The sequence below is a fragment of the Scophthalmus maximus genome, chromosome 1 (assembly GCF_022379125.1).
Source record: "Scophthalmus maximus strain ysfricsl-2021 chromosome 1, ASM2237912v1, whole genome shotgun sequence".
In the NCBI taxonomy this organism is placed as follows: domain Eukaryota; kingdom Metazoa; phylum Chordata; class Actinopteri; order Pleuronectiformes; family Scophthalmidae; genus Scophthalmus; species Scophthalmus maximus.
This window is the reverse complement of record NC_061515.1, coordinates 14,163,731-14,180,098: the sequence shown is the minus strand read 5'-3', so window position 1 is coordinate 14,180,098 and position 16,368 is coordinate 14,163,731. Positions and strand designations below refer to the sequence as shown.

Genomic DNA, 16,368 nt, shown 5'->3' with positions numbered 1-16,368 from the left:
ATCACCGCTTTTTGCCCTGCGCCCATGTCGAGTAGAGGAAGGCAATGACACACACACACACACACACACACACACAGAGTCCTTGCTTGAAATGCAGCATTTAATGAAGTTATAAAAGCGTATTTGAAAAAAAAAACTCCCTCCCTCCATCAATTCCAAGTTCTTTTCCTCTGTACATTTGGTAGGAATAAGGCAAAAAAGTAGTCTGTTGAAATAGCAGTTCACATTGATCCATCATCATCATCATGTCATGTATAAATATTACCAAAATCTGGGATGTTGCTACAGTGAGGTTCGTCCTCCCTGCGTGTCAGCATCAGTGAAGGGACAGCAGCAGCAGTGCCGGGCTATCCTTCCTCCAGAACGCCTTCGGACCATCCAGCCCCCTCCCGCCCACCCCAAAATATTCATAAAAACAAAACGGGCATTCCCACAGTGGGATGGGATGCTTCTACTTCTCTCTTTTAACAGTTGCCTGTTGTTAGAAGCAGAAAAACAGGGGGAACTGTGATAATCCATTGTGTTTGTGTGTTCATTTTTCTTCCAGTTCAAAATGAGACAATTCCTCGTCTCCGGTCTATGCCTCGTTTATGAAGACCAGGGTGAAAGTCTTCTTAACAATTAACTGCAGTGATCACACAATGCACAAGTAACTTTAACATCTGTGCATTTCAGAGCTGAAGGGCCAGTCTTGAATCAAGGCTGACAGACACAAGGAGAGGCATAGACTGAACTGAGGGAGCGGAGGATGTATGGCAAAAAAATCAAAACATAATTACTACAACATCGAATGAGGAAAGGCAGGAGAACGATGCAACAATTCATGAAATCTTATCCAAAGCTACAAAATGTTCTTTTTCATAAAAGCTGTTAAAACTCTAGAAAATCAAGTCTTTTTTTTATATAACAAATCAAATTAAAACCAGGACAAATGTACTGTAAAAACATTCATTAATACAAGGCCATTTTGAGTCGGTGTTAACGTACAGTGTGTGTGATTTACAGTGCTTGAATAACCACTGGCAGGCATTCTCAAGAAACAACCCCCCTGATTATTACTATTATTATCATCATCATCATCCTTATCATGTGGCTTTTGCAGAAAGCTGTATGCATGTTGTATTATTACATTAGAAAGCGCCACACACGCTGGCGCTGTGCTCAAACCTCCCACGGAGGCTCAATGCTGCTGTAAAATGCAGGTGCAGGACGTGAGACAGGGGAATGGAACATAAAAACACATCAGAGTCAGTGACAGACCCTGAACCCGTGACTGGTGAGTGCAATTCTGTGTCGACAGCATGTAAGTCTCTCAACTTCTACAAGTCCCGCATGTCTTCGAATGAACAACAAAAGAGAACAACAGACAAACAGGAAACCACCCCTGATTGGCTCACAATGACCCCACGTGGCACGATGGTTATTTCCTGTAAACATTTCTCTGAATGTTTATAAAAAACACCCTTCCCATTTAAAACACAAAAATATATAGAAATTTATTTTTACATGGACATATATATTACTAAAGGCCTTAAAATATTTTCCATTCTTCTCCTTGAAGATCACAGTTCCCTTCACTGGATATTTAGCCTCAGACAGACCTGGAAGGAGAAACAGGCGTCATTTCACAGCTCATCGCTATTGCAACAGTATTGACTGAGGCAAAACGGAGGCCTGCACTTTGCTCACCATGCCAGGTCTTAATGCCAGGTCTTAGTACCAAGTTTTTATTCCTGCTTCTGGCTCCGTTCTTTCTTAGGCACCAGCGCCTTACGGAGGTATGGCATGATTAAAAAGGCTACGAGGAAGAATACATGACCACAGAAATAGATAGACGAATACACCTGAAAAACAAAACAGAGGACAAAGCAGTTAAATTAAGATCATCATTTACAGTGCACAGCCCTTTGAATCAATGCATTGTCTTTTTCCCTGCAGTCACCTGACCCTACTCCTCTCTACACATCTGTCCTTTCTGCCCTGGTGTATAAATACCAGCCACTCTCCCGCTCAGCGTCCAGATTAGCGAGGTAGCTCACCTGACGTAACAATGCACCACTTCCTGTTGCAGTACCTTTAAAATACACAGCAGCCATCTTGTTGTGTCTGGGTACTGATGCAGAGGAGTTTGGAAAACCAAAAGCAGGATTTGTTGTGGAAAATTTGAGCCAAGCAATTCACTGTGTTGGCCAATCAGATGCTGGTGCGATAACTTGTGAAATCCTGCCTCCTCTGTATTGGTGTCAGTGAAGCTTTTAAACGCATGGATCTTAATCTTTTAAAAACTGGTCTTCAAATTCAGAACTGGTGTTAATAAATAGTTAAACGAGCCAGAATGAGCAAGAAGAAAAATCTCATGTTGCAAATCAGAGCCTTGGTTGTAAAAAAATTAATTAAATAAAATTGGGGGATCAGGCCCCTGTATTATATTTCATCCTCTCACTGGCATTTCAAACAACAAGCTCCTCATTGTGTAAGCACCTGTCTCCACTGTCCCTCTCCCCTTATTCTTGAACTTGAACTAACACCGAATGCCTAATGATTAATGTGAGAAGAACTGCCGTGTTTCTCCTACGAGTATTGGTCTAGCTGTGAGTTACCTTGAGCCATTTATCATAGGTGAAGAGGCAAAATGGCACTAGGGGGTAGCCCATGAAGAGCCAGTGTATAAACTGCTGGACTACATAGATGAGAGGGTAGAGTGCGCTGTTGGACAGCTTCGTCAGCAAGGGGCTGTCCCTCACCAGCGCCAGGGCCTGTCACAAACACAACACACACACCATAATACAATGGTTATATAATACAATTGTGCCAAATTGTGACTGTGGTGGATATTTAACTAGTGCATTCAGCAGCGAAGTACATTTGATCAACAGTGTTACGCCATATTCTAACAAGATATTGTCTCTTGTTGAATCTCATATTTACCTCCTGCTGAGATAAATACCCAGATGGTTTTAAACACTCATCTCCGTACCTGTCTCTCTACAGTGATGATGAAGAATTCCATGGAGAAGCACAAGACGTATCCAGAGTGAAGGCCGTGCCAAATTGTCAAAAACAACAGTGTGGTCACATGAGACAGGGTCTTGTTGCCAAGGAACTTCAACCGCTTGAAGACATGTCTTCAAAAAAAAAAAAAGGAAAGAGGAAAATAAATGGGACATCCCATTTAGACTGAAAACTCTGGACACAGGCAGTCGGAGAGCTTTCAATCTCCACATGGAAAGCATTCACTTACCTGGACGTCGTCGTTGCATAGCAACTGGAGTTCTATTATAACCTCTCAACAACTTTAGACGTCAAAAAGGGGATTTCTTAATTCAATAGTGGCCCTGACAACAGTATGAACTATGTTTTCAGTCCCCAGACCAGCTGTTCGTTTTTTTCCCTTGGTCACAAGTTTGTAGTTTTAGCTCTAAAGGGCAGAGTCAGACAAATATGTACATGAAGGCTTCCTCATGACCTCAGAATGTTTCTAAAAGCATCTAAACCCGCACCATGTACACACACATTTCACCATTGAGACATCAGAATTGGAAGGTTGCATCATTTTCCTTTTTACCTTACAAAATCAAATGTCTGACCAGCACTGCCTCTGGACATAGCAACTGACCTGGGGCTGTTTTCATCAAGCTTCCCAGCACAAAGTGATTCTCCTAATGACGAAATTCTCAGAAAAAATTCTGAAGCCATTTACCACACTTACTAAGAATTTCCCCTCAGAGTTGAGACTTGATTCTGGTATAGCTAAAAGTTATTCACAAAGCACCTACACCTCTGAGAGAACACCTGAAGTGAAAACCTGTTAGGAGTAGAAAATGGTGTCATTAGGTTATTAAGGATAACTTTGGCAGAAGCCTTAAGTGGTGCAAGTGCACGAAGAGGTGTGTTTGTGTGCTGCAATCTTCCCTCTCGCTTTTAGACTGCAACACACAGCTACCACTGCATTATGCACTCCTCACGTGTGTGTGTGTGTGTGTGTGTGCGCGCCCACAGTACACCCAGAGGTAATAATGTGTTAATCTGCTGCACTGTTAGAAGCAGAGAAGGAAGGATGCCCGCCTCTTGGCCTGTGCTGTAACACTGGGGCCAATGTTTCCTCTTAAACTGGTTTTACATTCCTCATCTAATTGTGTTAATAGTAAACACCGGTTGTCTGCCCATTATACCATCAGCCAGGGTACGGCCCATATCTCTTCAATCCTTGCCTCTCTTCACTGGCTGCCAGTTAAATTAAGGTTTGATTTTAAGATTCTTTGAATAACCTTTAAAGCTCAGCGTTGTCTGGCCCCCAGATGTACCACAGAGCTACTAACTTCCTGTGCTCCAAGCCATAACCTCAGATCTTCTAACCAACTCCTGCTAGTAGTTCTAAAATGAAGGCTGGTAACTAAGGCATCAAGGGAATTTTCTTTTATGTTATTTTTCTTATTATTGTATCTTGTTTTGTTCTTTGCCGTTTTATGCCTTTGTCACCTTGGTTAGAAAAGTGCTATAGAAATAAGGTTTATTATTTGGGCTTTCTGGTTCTTTTACTTACTTCCATTGCTGTTTGCTGGTTTATGGTAGATTGAGCCTATGTGCAAAACAATGCTGCGCCTTACATAGACTGGCCAGTGATCACAGAAATTGATTAAAGCTCATTGATAACAAATTGATTAAGCACTAACTGTTCCTCTTGTACCAATCAGTCAAACACACACTTGATTCTGACTCACTGTACATTGTATGAAATGAAATACCTCAAGCAACCCAAATTCAAGCGATCCCTTCTTCCAAGAGGTTTATTGAATCAAACATAGTAACATATTCAAATGGTTAAATGTGTGCGAAGAGAACTGTTACTAAGAAGTGCCACACGTCATTTAGTATCTTATTATCATTTTAGTATCTGCCAAGGGCCTGAGAGCTCTCCAATGATCAGCAATACAGTGTAATATCACCCTTAAGTTAAGTCCTCCTTTCCTTTAATTAGTTACCTTCACATTCTACATCCTAACTACTTGTATTTCTATTTTAAAACCAATTCCCACTCCTCCTCCGTCACCCTCTGTGTCTCATGCAGTTTTGAAGTAGCTTATGTAATAAACTGTATGTTAAATAAATGCTCACTGCGGTAACCATGAAATGCTGTCACATGGGCAAAGAATTTCGTGCACAAAGCTGCTCCTGGAAAACTGTTAGGGAGTGTCTGAAAACCCTCCCAGGACGCCTGCTCCCTTCCCCCGTGACGGTTTTTCTAGTCTAACAACAATTTGTAGTCAGGAGGCTTTGACATCAAAACTTTGAATACAAGCAAGGACTCATTGGGCTCTGCACTCACCTGGCAACCCAGGCATTTGTGTTGATGTTGAAGGAAGAAATGGTTCCTCCGAAAAGCGGCGTGGTTTCAAAGAGCCACACCTTCATGTTGGCACAGGCGTCCCACTGGTGCTCACCCTCCACAACACCATTGTAGCCGAGGCCTGTTAGTACGCACACACCCTCCTGTAACACACAAGACGCTGCATTAAATGTGTCAGATCACACCACGGAGCAGATACATACTACGACTGTACTTATTGATGTTGCTAATCTGGGCGTGCCATGAAAACATTTAATCATCTTTAGCACACGTATGTGAGTGAAAAGGCATTGGAAGTGTGGTAGTTTTACTGTTAATCTTTACTCATGGCAAGTGTTGCACTAGACTCCGAGTACAAACGCAGTTTCATATAAATAAGGTTAATTTCAGGCACCAAATCAATAGATGTTAGCTGTAAGCCATCATGGCACAACTCCAGTTTTTCCCAAACACATTAAATGCGCACAAATGTTTATATATAAAGAGAGACTACTTACCGCTATAACCCAACAGCTGACATATTTGTACAAAATGACTTTAGCCCAGAGAAGAATAAACACACAGCGGTACCAGAACGGCTGAGCCTGTGGAAAGGAAAAAGTTTGAAATTTTTTAGACAATGAAGATATAGACACTCTGACGCTTTGACTTGTCACTCACTGAAAGATGTATGACTACACATTTATTATTTGTCTTCCTCAGTTCTTGTCCTCACCTCGTACTCATCTGTTAAGTAGTAGCTGTCTGGGTAATAGGGACTAAATATTGTATATATCACCAAGCAGAGAAAACCCAGAGCAAACCTCTTCATAGCAGGTATCGCACTGAAAGATAAAGAAAAGACGGGATGGGAGGAGAGAAAGTAATAATGTTCAGTGGTTTTTTTTACACAGATGTAAGTAAGACTTCTTCAGCTTATTTTTCTTTTCATCATTCATAATTTCCCCGCTCTTTTACCTGTTGGGAGGCTTTCCGGGGCAGTCGGTGAGCTCCCCTGCCACCAGCCTCTGGTAGCTTCGCAGCGTGAACTGGGGCCCCACCAGGAAGCCTCCGTAGAAGTACGAAAAGCCACACACCTCGAGCAGAGAGGGAACAGACTGCAGGGCTGCTTTCTTTTGGTCTGAACTCAGCTGTGACTGGAATTTTAGGATATTGGAGGAAAAAGACCAGGAAACATGAAGACGAAGAGGAAGAAGAGTAAGGTGTTGAAAACAGAAGGGAGGGGAGGAAGTCAACAGAAATTTGGGAAGGGAGGCATTTTTAAAGCTCCCTGATGGGCTCAGGATGGATCTAGTTCCAAAAAAATATGACCACAATCTACAATGTCCGCAAATTAAACATGACTGCACTGTTTACTCATTAACTGGCATTTAACTGCTGGCTGTAAACTGTGCACGTCACTTAAGTGGGGTCATCCGATACCCTTCACTCTGACCTATCTCTTTGACACCTGTGGTTGTATTCTGCCATTGTCGGTAATGTTACAAGTGAACTAGCTCGATTATACTGTATGTTACAGTTTCTCACTTCAATTCCCCCAAAATGTTGCTGCATCACAATGTCACGATATATTATCACGTAAATGGTGAGAGACAATTTCATATCACCCACTGCTATGTTACACCTTTGATAGCATTTCCCTGCACTTTGCTTTGTCCTGTTGTAAATCTTGTGCTGTTCTAAACTATGTCATCTTCTCTCCTCTGGGGCCTGAGCTGACTGAGGCTACACACTGTACAAGAGAGAGAGAAGCAAAGTGGAGGGTCACACTCTTCTCCAGCAAAAAAGTAAAATAATAATTGCTCGCGCTCCTTTAAGTGAACCTGGTAGCATCTAATATGTCAAGATTCGTGTTTGAGTCAAAGCAAACAAACGGATGTTTTATGGTAAATGGTTCTGAATGGCTATGTTGGCATGGAAACATAGCTATGCACTTGGTTTGCTACACCTGTCTTTCTCAAATAATAATACCAAAGTTCTCTTCACTCTGCTTCTCCAATGTGAAGGTTCTTTGTTTTCTCTGACAGTGAACATAATATCTCTCAGGTTTGAACCAGGAGTTGCACAAAACAAAGAATCTGACACAGCATAATCTTCCCCAGCTCTTTCTACTGCCCTATCAAATGTTCTTCCTATCAAAACCCCTCCTCTTTTATTCATGGGTGTTGAATCAGGAAAAACTGGACTTCTCAAAGACGTTTAACCTCATCCAAGAGACTTCTTCAGTTCTAACAAAGTTGTGGTGAAACCAGGGTATTTAACCTAAGTGGGGTGCGGTCAATGCTCATTGGTACACCCTGCTGTTTCAGTTAGAGTCATCGGAGTCATCTGAGGTCGACGGCCAGATGAGGCTAAAGCTGTTTCAGAAATGCACTGAGGTGTGGAAATTTCCCTGAAATTTTCTGGAGGGGCTGTATTCCAGAATACAAATGTTCCTCAAGACATTATCCAGAACTTTTCCTGCCAGCCCCCTAGTAAAATATCCAGGAAATGCGTAAGTGCGCCCATGAGAGAACACACCAGGTGCACATGTTGATGACTGTAAACTTTCAACCGCAGCAAAATGTCCGGACCCAAAGTTCTGCACATTTTCCATAGTTCTTGTCTGAAAACAGCTTAAGTTTGAATGGTTGTCTCCTCGGAAGGGATGAAAGGACAGTTTTGTATTGTAGGAGGGAGAAATGTGGTGTGATGAGATGGCTTCCCTCACTCCTTTTTCAAACCACCTGTCTTCTCCGTCTAAGATACGCAAATCTTGTCTTTGTCCCTCGTCTTTTAGGTGTTATGACAATAGCGGAGCCTTGACCTAAAGAGTCGGCCTCAAGATTCAACAGCCTGGAGCACGACTGAGCACTGCCCACACCCCACAGAGGTTAAATACCTGGGTTTCACCACAACCAGTTCAGTTCCAAGTCCAGTTGCCCCCGATTCAACACATTTGGAAAACTATGACCTGGATGAATGAGAATCTCCACAGCGTTCCTCTCTTTCACACATGACAGGATGAAAATGGAAGCAAGAAACGACAATTACTGGGTCAAACAGAGACTAAATGTGGGCGACACTCACACCCCGACATACAACATCAATATATTGACCAGCGATCAAGCAGGCAAGAAGCAAGAGAGATTAATCAACTCACTGGTTCCTTTCCGCCGTCATAGTAATCAAATGACAAACCTGTAATCAGAAAAAGCAACTGGTGTCAGACACTATGTTAGGGTGACTAATGCTGCCATGATCATTTAAATGAACATTTGCATGCCGTGTCAGCAGTCTATCGATATGTTAATCATACAAAAGGGAACAGAGGGAGATCAATCAAGTCCACTAGAGTCCACTCACCGACGAGTTTCAGCATGAGGACACAATGAGGCATAGTCCACTTGATGTCATACTCCTCTGTTGCTGTGTAGTAATACCCTGCCAGCAGGTAAACCTACAGGAAAACAACAACATCCAGGGAGATAAGGTCAGCCTCATCAAATATAAGTAAAAGTTTATCACAATTCTAAATAACAGAAAACCACGGAAGAAGAAATTAAAACAGTAAATCATCATAACTCATAGGAAGTGTGTTGTTGTTGTTTTTAAGGAGATCTAGAGTGGCCATATTTCTAATTGAAAAACTTGCACTTCATTGTCACATTTCATCACGTAAGTGTGGGTATTTAAAATAAGTAATTTGACTACATCATAAGGTGATTGGCCTTAGTTGTAAATGGCCCTTTTTAAGTACACGGGGCAAACAGTGTGTCGGCATTAACAAGGAAATGAAAGGAGATCACACGCTGCAGATGCAGAAATCAGATAAAAGGCTGTGCAGACAATCTGGCTGGAAGTGCCCGAGCCACTGCGGTAAAAGTCTGGCAGTGCACAATTGGGAGCTATTGCTATAAGGTAAGTCTGTGTGCATGGGAATGGGGCAGGGAAGAAAAAGAAACCCCGGGACACCTTACCATTTGAAAGGTAAAGCTGCACAGGACAGTTGTCACCGTCCTTCCCATGAGCCTCAGCATCAGGAATTGGACAAGGATGCATACTGCGGAGTGATAAAGCTGAGAGCCTGGGAAAGAGACGGACAGAGGGAAGGAAGGGGAGGGGGGGCAATGGTGAGTGCAGTCAAGTGAGACCTGTAGGACTGAAAATGACCACAGTACTCCCCCCCCCCTCCCACACTGTTCAGTATTGGCAGAGATGATGAGACGACGGCAAAGCAGATACATGATAAACATCCGACTTGAATTGAGCTTTTAAAAGATGGCTGGAAGAAAAAGAGTATTCTACGAGTAGAAAGATAAATCCACAGACCTGCTGTAAAATCCGAGTGCAGCAACAACAGAATAAAGACAAGAGAAAGAAATCAATGTTAACATTAAGTCCCCATCATGCCACTCTACTCCACGAGGAAGCTCCATCCATTCATCCTTTCATCCGATCCAGAGCTGCACTTCTTACCACTGCTTTCACAGTGGCAATTACACAATACATGTAATTTACTGCAGAGCTGAAAACTAATGTTTATTGATTGGTCAATTGACAGACAATAAAATATTTTTTAATAATCAATATCATGTTTTGGGCAAATCAGCCAAAAGGTCAATGTTAGCAATGTGAATATTTGCTTGAAAATAAAATAATGAAATCAATTGTTAAAAATTGATTTAACAACCCCTCCATTCAGACATCCTGGGTTTCATACTTCACCGATCTAAGGAATCAGCTCCATCAACGTGCGGGGTGGAGCCTTTCATATCATTCCGCCATAGCATATCTCCTGGTCGTAGCTATATTATAGGAATTTTCAACTTTAAGTTGGCCATGGTAGCCGAGTCAGAGCTGGTGATTGAAAGAAAGGTTCATCTAACATCAGCAACACTGTTTGGTGACGTAGTGAGGCTTAAGTCTCGTGCTTCTAACGCTGTAGAGAGCAATTCATGATACATTACCATTCTGATCCGTTCTTCTTCTTCGTCTTTAGCATTCGTAACAATTCGAACATGTGTGAACCTGAGTTTTCAAACTATATTGGTTTGTGTAGTTTATGTAGCAAAACAGAAAAACAAGCAGAGGTGTGTGTGTGTGTGTGTGTGTGTTTAATGAGCTATTTTTGGGCAAAGACAATATTTCTTTCAATGAAAATATGTAATTTTGAGCATAATAGCTGACTTTTGGAGGTTTAATCAGTGTCATCGGTGAAACTTTAATCTTTGTATTTCTAACTGTTCTTGGACAAAACAAGTAATCTGAAATGGTCACTCCAGGCTCAGGGAGAATTCTTCATTATTGTTTAACATTTCCTGCAGTAAAAAACTAATCAATAAAGCAACAAAAGAATTGGAAGATCAATTGACGATGAAAATGATGATCAGTTTCAAACTTGCAGCCCTTAGTGTACTTGATGTAGTGTGTGTTAGAAGAGGAGAAGGGTTTCATGCGTGAAAATAAGACCTAAATGTTAATCCTCTGTGGTCAAAACGGTCTGTCGAGTAGCACATTAACTTTCTCGTCAACCAAGAAATTACTCGACAAAACTGATGATTCATCCACATGCAAAAGATTTGCCTTGATCTCCAACTAGACATTCCTGGTCATTATGTTCCAGGCAAAAATCTCCTTTCTATTCAAGCAGACACACAACTTCCTTTCCACCACAAACCCAACACAACACAAACCGTTCCCTTCATCTCACCAAAGTTGAACGCCGCTAGAGACAGTCCGGAGAGTGCGTGGAATAAATGAATAACTGTGGAAGACTCGTGGAACAAGTATCGCCGATACACCAGAGCAAAGGGATAACCTGCAGGGGAGACAGAGAGAAAAAACACCGTTACAGTACGTGTATTCATATCAGCAAAGTGAGCAACTGTTGACACCTCGGCGTATTAACGACACGGACACACATTCCAACAACGTGGGAGCAATGGTGCGCATGTGTGTTGGGGCAAGTCTGGCACCTCAAGGTGGAAGATAACTGCCCCATGTAGGACCACGGACAGAAAAATCAGTCTCCAGTGACCAAATTGTATTATTACAAAGGATCATCTAGTCGGGTCGACTTTTTCACACTCTGGGATGTTGATTACGCTGCTGCACTTAAGTCGAACATGGGGCAGATGTTCAGTGAGACTTGTGATTTTACTCGGTGTTGCTCCCCCCTCACCTGCTGCTCACGCATTTACATTTTGCTATGTAGCTCCACCATTTTGTTGACACTCAACAAGATGGTGGAGCAACAAAAAATAATAAAAGAATACAAAACAGTTAGCATTACCTGATGATTGGGATACATAATATTTTCAGGCTTACCATTTTTTTCCCCTACCAATGTCAAATTACATTTTGTAGATTTATTTTTACATATTTGAAATATTCAGATAATATGACAGATCATTTGTTGAGTGGTTAATAAATGTGCCTGGAAGATATGTAAAACTTTCCTTATTAATATCTTCCAGAGTATATTTTGAATAATAATAATAATAATAATAATAATAATCTAGTGTAAAATATTTCAGGGGTGTTATTGAAATATGTGGGAGCAACTTCCGCAGCACCAGGACATTTATCTGGTCAGCTGACACGACTGCTACTGAGGGAAGGTAACCAAAGACATCCCCTCCCTTCCCTGACGAGACTGGAGCATACCAGAGGTACTACAACCTTCTACATGCATACACACTTTTTGGGTGCATGAAAAAAAATCATGTTTAGGGCCACCAAAATCCTACGTCTGCCCCTGCTCACTCACATTGTCCCACCTCCCTCTCGTCACTCTTTCCCCCCCTTCCGATCTACACTGAGGGGGACTCTGCAAGTCATTCTGCCTGCAGCCTCCCCTGTGGGGTCGCTTCTGGTGCAGGCTCTGCCCTCAGGTGAGCTCACCTGACGGGACAGGAAACACATGTTTCCAACAAGCAGAAACTGTTGTCATAATAACAACAACAACAAACTTGAATCCATGTTGATTGATATTTTGTCGTAAATACCTGAAACTCTAAGAACTACTTCAAATTGCTACAATATCAAAGAATTGGGCAGAATTATGATGAAATTCTGTACTGAGGTACTGAGGAGGAGCTAAACAGTCCAAGGTCTGAATCAGCTGTTGTGTCAAGATAAGAGGAGCAATTTTGTCCTTCCGGAAAAAGCAAGACTAAGAATTAGTGCAAATCGGGGTTTTCATATTCACATGCACTGCAGCATCTTCGATGTCACTGAATATGAAAAAGGCGTTTTATGTAATAAAAGCGTGAAACATCTTATTCATTTCTGCAGCAGCTCTCCATTGTTGCTCAAAGGCTCAAAAATCCATCAATGAGCCACACCGTTGAACTTGTACACAAGTTTTATGACGATGGAAATACAACCCCACATACTGTACACTATCCCCCTGCCACAAGTATTAAGTGTTCGGCTTAAAATTATCAACTGTTGAGCAATGTTGGCTTGTTGCACCCAGCTTTTTAATGTTTACTTGAACTTTTTTTTGAGGCAAAAAATATTGGAATACAGATGAAAGCATTTTTGAAATGAGATGCGCAGACATTGAAAAGAAAACTAGAATAAAACCTGTGTTAATAAAATAAAATAAAGCTGCACAGGGACTAATTATCTGAATCGTTAGGATGTAGAGAATTCGAAGCGTGATGTGGCCCTGTTTTCTTTTACATGTTTGCAGCAGGACGATCAGAGCCAAACTTATGTAGACCTATATATAGCAGAGGAAACGATGTCGCAACGGGCTCCACTGTGGTTGTACAAGGCAGCTACTATACAGTTACACGATTGCGCAAAGGACATCCAGTATCACTGGGACGAAGAGCAGGCAACAGGCTGACAGGACCATACCATACCAAAGTCTGATCTGAATGGCCTTGCTCAATCTATTGTATTGTGTGAGGCTGCACAGTGGGGGGTAAATAGACCATGTGTCCATGTGTCAGAGCAGAGTTCAGAGAGGACAGCGTGGAGGACACCCTCCCCCACCCCGGCCCAGCCACACACTTGCCCCTGTCGTTCCCACCCTGTGGTCCTGAAGCAGAGCTGCGGGCTCCAGGCCACGTCAGAACGGCACAACTTTAAGTCCAATCAAACGTGTATGGCTTTGATGAAAAGTTCCAGACGACTGTGATGTCTCCTCTATCAACATGAACATGAACATGGGGGGGGGGGGGGGTGTATTTAGGCAGCCTGATCTCATCCTGCTCCTTGTCAAAGTTTTGCCCTCCCCCAACAACATTGGGGCTATTATTTTCACCAACCTCTTCGCCAACACCGCTCCCTCATGTCCCACAGCCCCCTGTCGTTTTCATGCCACTGGAGGAGAGGGAGGAGGGGGGGTGCTGTGGTAGGCCGAGTTTGGAACCGACTAGCATACTTGCCGCCGGGTCGTCCGGTCTGGTGGCTAATCCAACAACTGGGGTTGTAAATAACCTACCTGACAGCCCCGACGGAAAGCTCACCCGGGCACCAGCAGCCTCGGACAGGTTCACCAGCCCCACTTTAGCCGCTGCTGGTGACATGTTTGCAGGGACACTTGTGTGTTGGGGGCTGCGCGCCACTTCAGTCGGAGGCTGTCTGGAAGCGAACCGGTTATTTCCCCGATACATTTTTAAAACTGCTCACAACAAATAGCCGAGCAACACAACAGTTTGTCAGCCAGACGCTACATCTCAGTCGGTACCTGACTGAGCGTCATGTTAGCCCCTGACAGTCACACTCAGCAGTTGACAGCCGACTAACCCGGCGGCGCAGCGGCTGCAATTTCGGCTGCACAACTTCACAACTGAGCCCATGAGGCGAAACTCACCGATCAAGATAGATAGCATGAGTCGAACCGCTGGCTCCGGGGAACCTAGGGAGTCCGCCAGCTTCTCCATCAAGGGAGCCGCCATCTTTCTTGAGGGCGGAAACGTCTCCTCGCTACGGCTCTGTGAACTCTACTGACTCACGAGCGCGCATCTTACGCCCCCTCCCTCCCTAATGCTGCCTTCAAGTGGTATCGGAATTATGGTAAATACGACATGCCGACGTGGAACTGGCACTTGAACGCCCCCCCTGAAATCGTAATTACGACTGGGAAACTCTGAGATCATTTTGATACGAGAGTTCCCGAGTTGTGACCAGAACCTTTAAACATGGCAGAGAAGAGGGAGATTCAGTAATGTAATGCATGTAATTCAGTGCAACAAGTAGTAGCTGTTGCTACATGATTTTAATCTGTAATCACTGTACACTTAAATTGATATAGACCAATGCCATTTATCGTTACATCCATAACAAATTAACTATATGACATGAGCAATTTTGCCTTCTTTTCAATTCGTTCCGACATCAAAGCACTTGAACATGACATTCTCGTAATTCCGACAATTTACGGATCTTCCGACTAGCACGTGAAGGCAGCATAAACACACTTTTTTTAAATACCCTGCAAAATTAACCTGTTTGTTGTTTATTTGCCCTATAATTGGTAATTTTATTAAATTGTCATAACAGTGTGTCACTACAGGTTGCACCTATATGATCTGAAAAAGAGATATGTGCAGCAACGCAACCAGAATTATGTAACGAAGAGCTGTAAACAAGTAAACATAACCATAGACTGTAGAACAAAACCTGACATCATGGTGGACGTTTGACCCCGTGTGGTGACTTGCAGGTATGACAGTCCTGGTTGGGTGACAAACTTTGAGACAGTGGAAGTGCCTGTCTACAATAATTAAAAATTAAAATTAAAATTAAAATATATATATATATATATATATTTATTCCATCAAAGCTCTTGCATAAATTCAAAGGTAATACATAAATTTGACTGACATAATGTTAAATAGTAAAAAAAATCAAATGTCTATCAATACCAAAAATGAATTATCTGAAGCAGTGTTATTGATAAATCCCATATTTATATCTGTTTATAATAGATAGTTGTTCATTCCATGTTAATAATTGCCAGAGATTTTTACACAAAAAGTTTTTACACAAAATGTCGGTTTTAAAAATGAGAAATTAAAATTCGAACTGTTATTGTAAAATAACATTAGACATTTTATTTCATTTTTTTTATTTATTTGACAGTTATACGTTTATTCTTTCTCTGCTGCAAGATCAGATTTTACATATAAACCTTGTTATCTTCCTGCAGCTGTATAGATTTTTAGATGTATAGATACCTCAGATCAAAATGTACTTTACCTCGACCAACTGCAAAAGAACCATTAATGTTATATTAAAATACTATGACAGGGAATGTTTCATCTGCTGGTTAACCAGAGACATCTGGCCGGTAAATCCACGACTACGTGTCATCGCCACTTCTTCCGTATATTTATGTTGTAACACAATGTGACTCCTAAAAGCCAGTTGTCGACTACTTTCCGTTTCACACACGTTTGGGGCTTCTTTTTACAAGAAACCTACTTGAAAAATATCTAAAGAGCAAAACAATTCCTAATCTGTTGGGACGACGACTGGCAAATATAGTACTCTGAATACCTACCTCACTGTTATGGTGTCACTCTGTAACGAGATGAAACGAAAGCAACATACAATGACAGAGGATTAATAAAATGTACATTTATTAAAAACATAGGGTCTTACCTCTATAAAATTCAATTCTATCACTTTATCGTGGGGGAACAATGTTTTATTCTCGCAATGCATGTAGGGTATGCAAAACTGGGCGAAATGTCATCCAATCAGATGGCTCCATATTCTTCCAGACAGGAAAAAAGGGGGGAGCAACAGCTGCAGTGTCAGCCAATCAAACTAAACCTCAGCCACAGGTCACAGTTAAACTGCACGTAATCGTCTGTAACTGATAAATGTGCATGAGGTTTTGTAATCGTTACCATCGCATTAAAGAAATTCATATAAGTCAAAATGTTTAGGTTATAGATTCATTACATTCGAGATCAGTTAATGATGAAAGATTAATTCATGTCATGCCAGTAATTTTCACGATAACTCCATTATTTTGAAAAGGTGATGTTCAAGTCTTGCCTGAGGTTACGTCT

At 42.0% G+C, this 16,368-nt stretch overlaps 1 protein-coding gene and 1 non-coding gene across 6 annotated transcripts; both read right to left on the bottom strand.

Annotated features, from left to right (window-relative positions):
• Window positions 1-559: 559 nt before the first annotated feature.
• lpcat3 (lysophosphatidylcholine acyltransferase 3) lies at window positions 560-15,194 on the bottom strand. 5 transcript variants are annotated; one of them, XM_035642084.2, is made up of 13 exons: window positions 14,160-15,194; window positions 11,040-11,147; window positions 9,307-9,416; window positions 8,693-8,786; window positions 8,490-8,527; window positions 6,305-6,483; window positions 6,063-6,171; window positions 5,845-5,931; window positions 5,327-5,490; window positions 2,978-3,125; window positions 2,601-2,756; window positions 1,690-1,844; window positions 560-1,601 (listed from the first exon to the last, which is right to left on the bottom strand). In XM_035642084.2, exons 1-12 carry the CDS (start codon window positions 14,242-14,244, stop codon window positions 1,728-1,730), a joined length of 1,395 nt encoding a protein of 464 aa, XP_035497977.1. In that variant the 5' UTR covers window positions 14,245-15,194; the 3' UTR covers window positions 560-1,601; window positions 1,690-1,727. The 5 variants fall into 5 exon arrangements, with proteins under 5 accessions (XP_035497977.1, XP_035497986.1, XP_035497960.1 ...); XM_035642093.2 differs by having other exon boundaries at window positions 9,307-9,413; window positions 14,160-14,959; XM_035642067.2 differs by lacking the exon at window positions 14,160-15,194 and adding an exon at window positions 13,788-14,124.
• Window positions 15,195-15,745: 551 nt separating this feature from the next.
• On the bottom strand, window positions 15,746-15,801 carry LOC118317131. Its single transcript, XR_004795351.2, has one exon. It is a non-coding gene; the product is annotated as a U7 small nuclear RNA (small nuclear RNA).
• Between the last annotated feature and the right edge of the window lie 567 nt (window positions 15,802-16,368).

Excerpts from the sequence above, each read along its gene's own strand:
- lpcat3 (XM_035642067.2), bottom strand. The coding sequence starts at position 13,959 with ATGTATCGGGGAAATAACCGGTTCGCTTCCAGACAGCCTCCGACTGAA. Across the intron at positions 11,148-13,787 it reads CTTTCCGTCGGGGCTGTCAG|GTTATCCCTTTGCTCTGGTG; the intron begins GTAGGTTATTTA and ends TCTCCCCTGCAG. Across the intron at positions 1,845-2,600 it reads CCTATGATAAATGGCTCAAG|GTGTATTCGTCTATCTATTT; the intron begins GTAACTCACAGC and ends TTTGTTTTTCAG.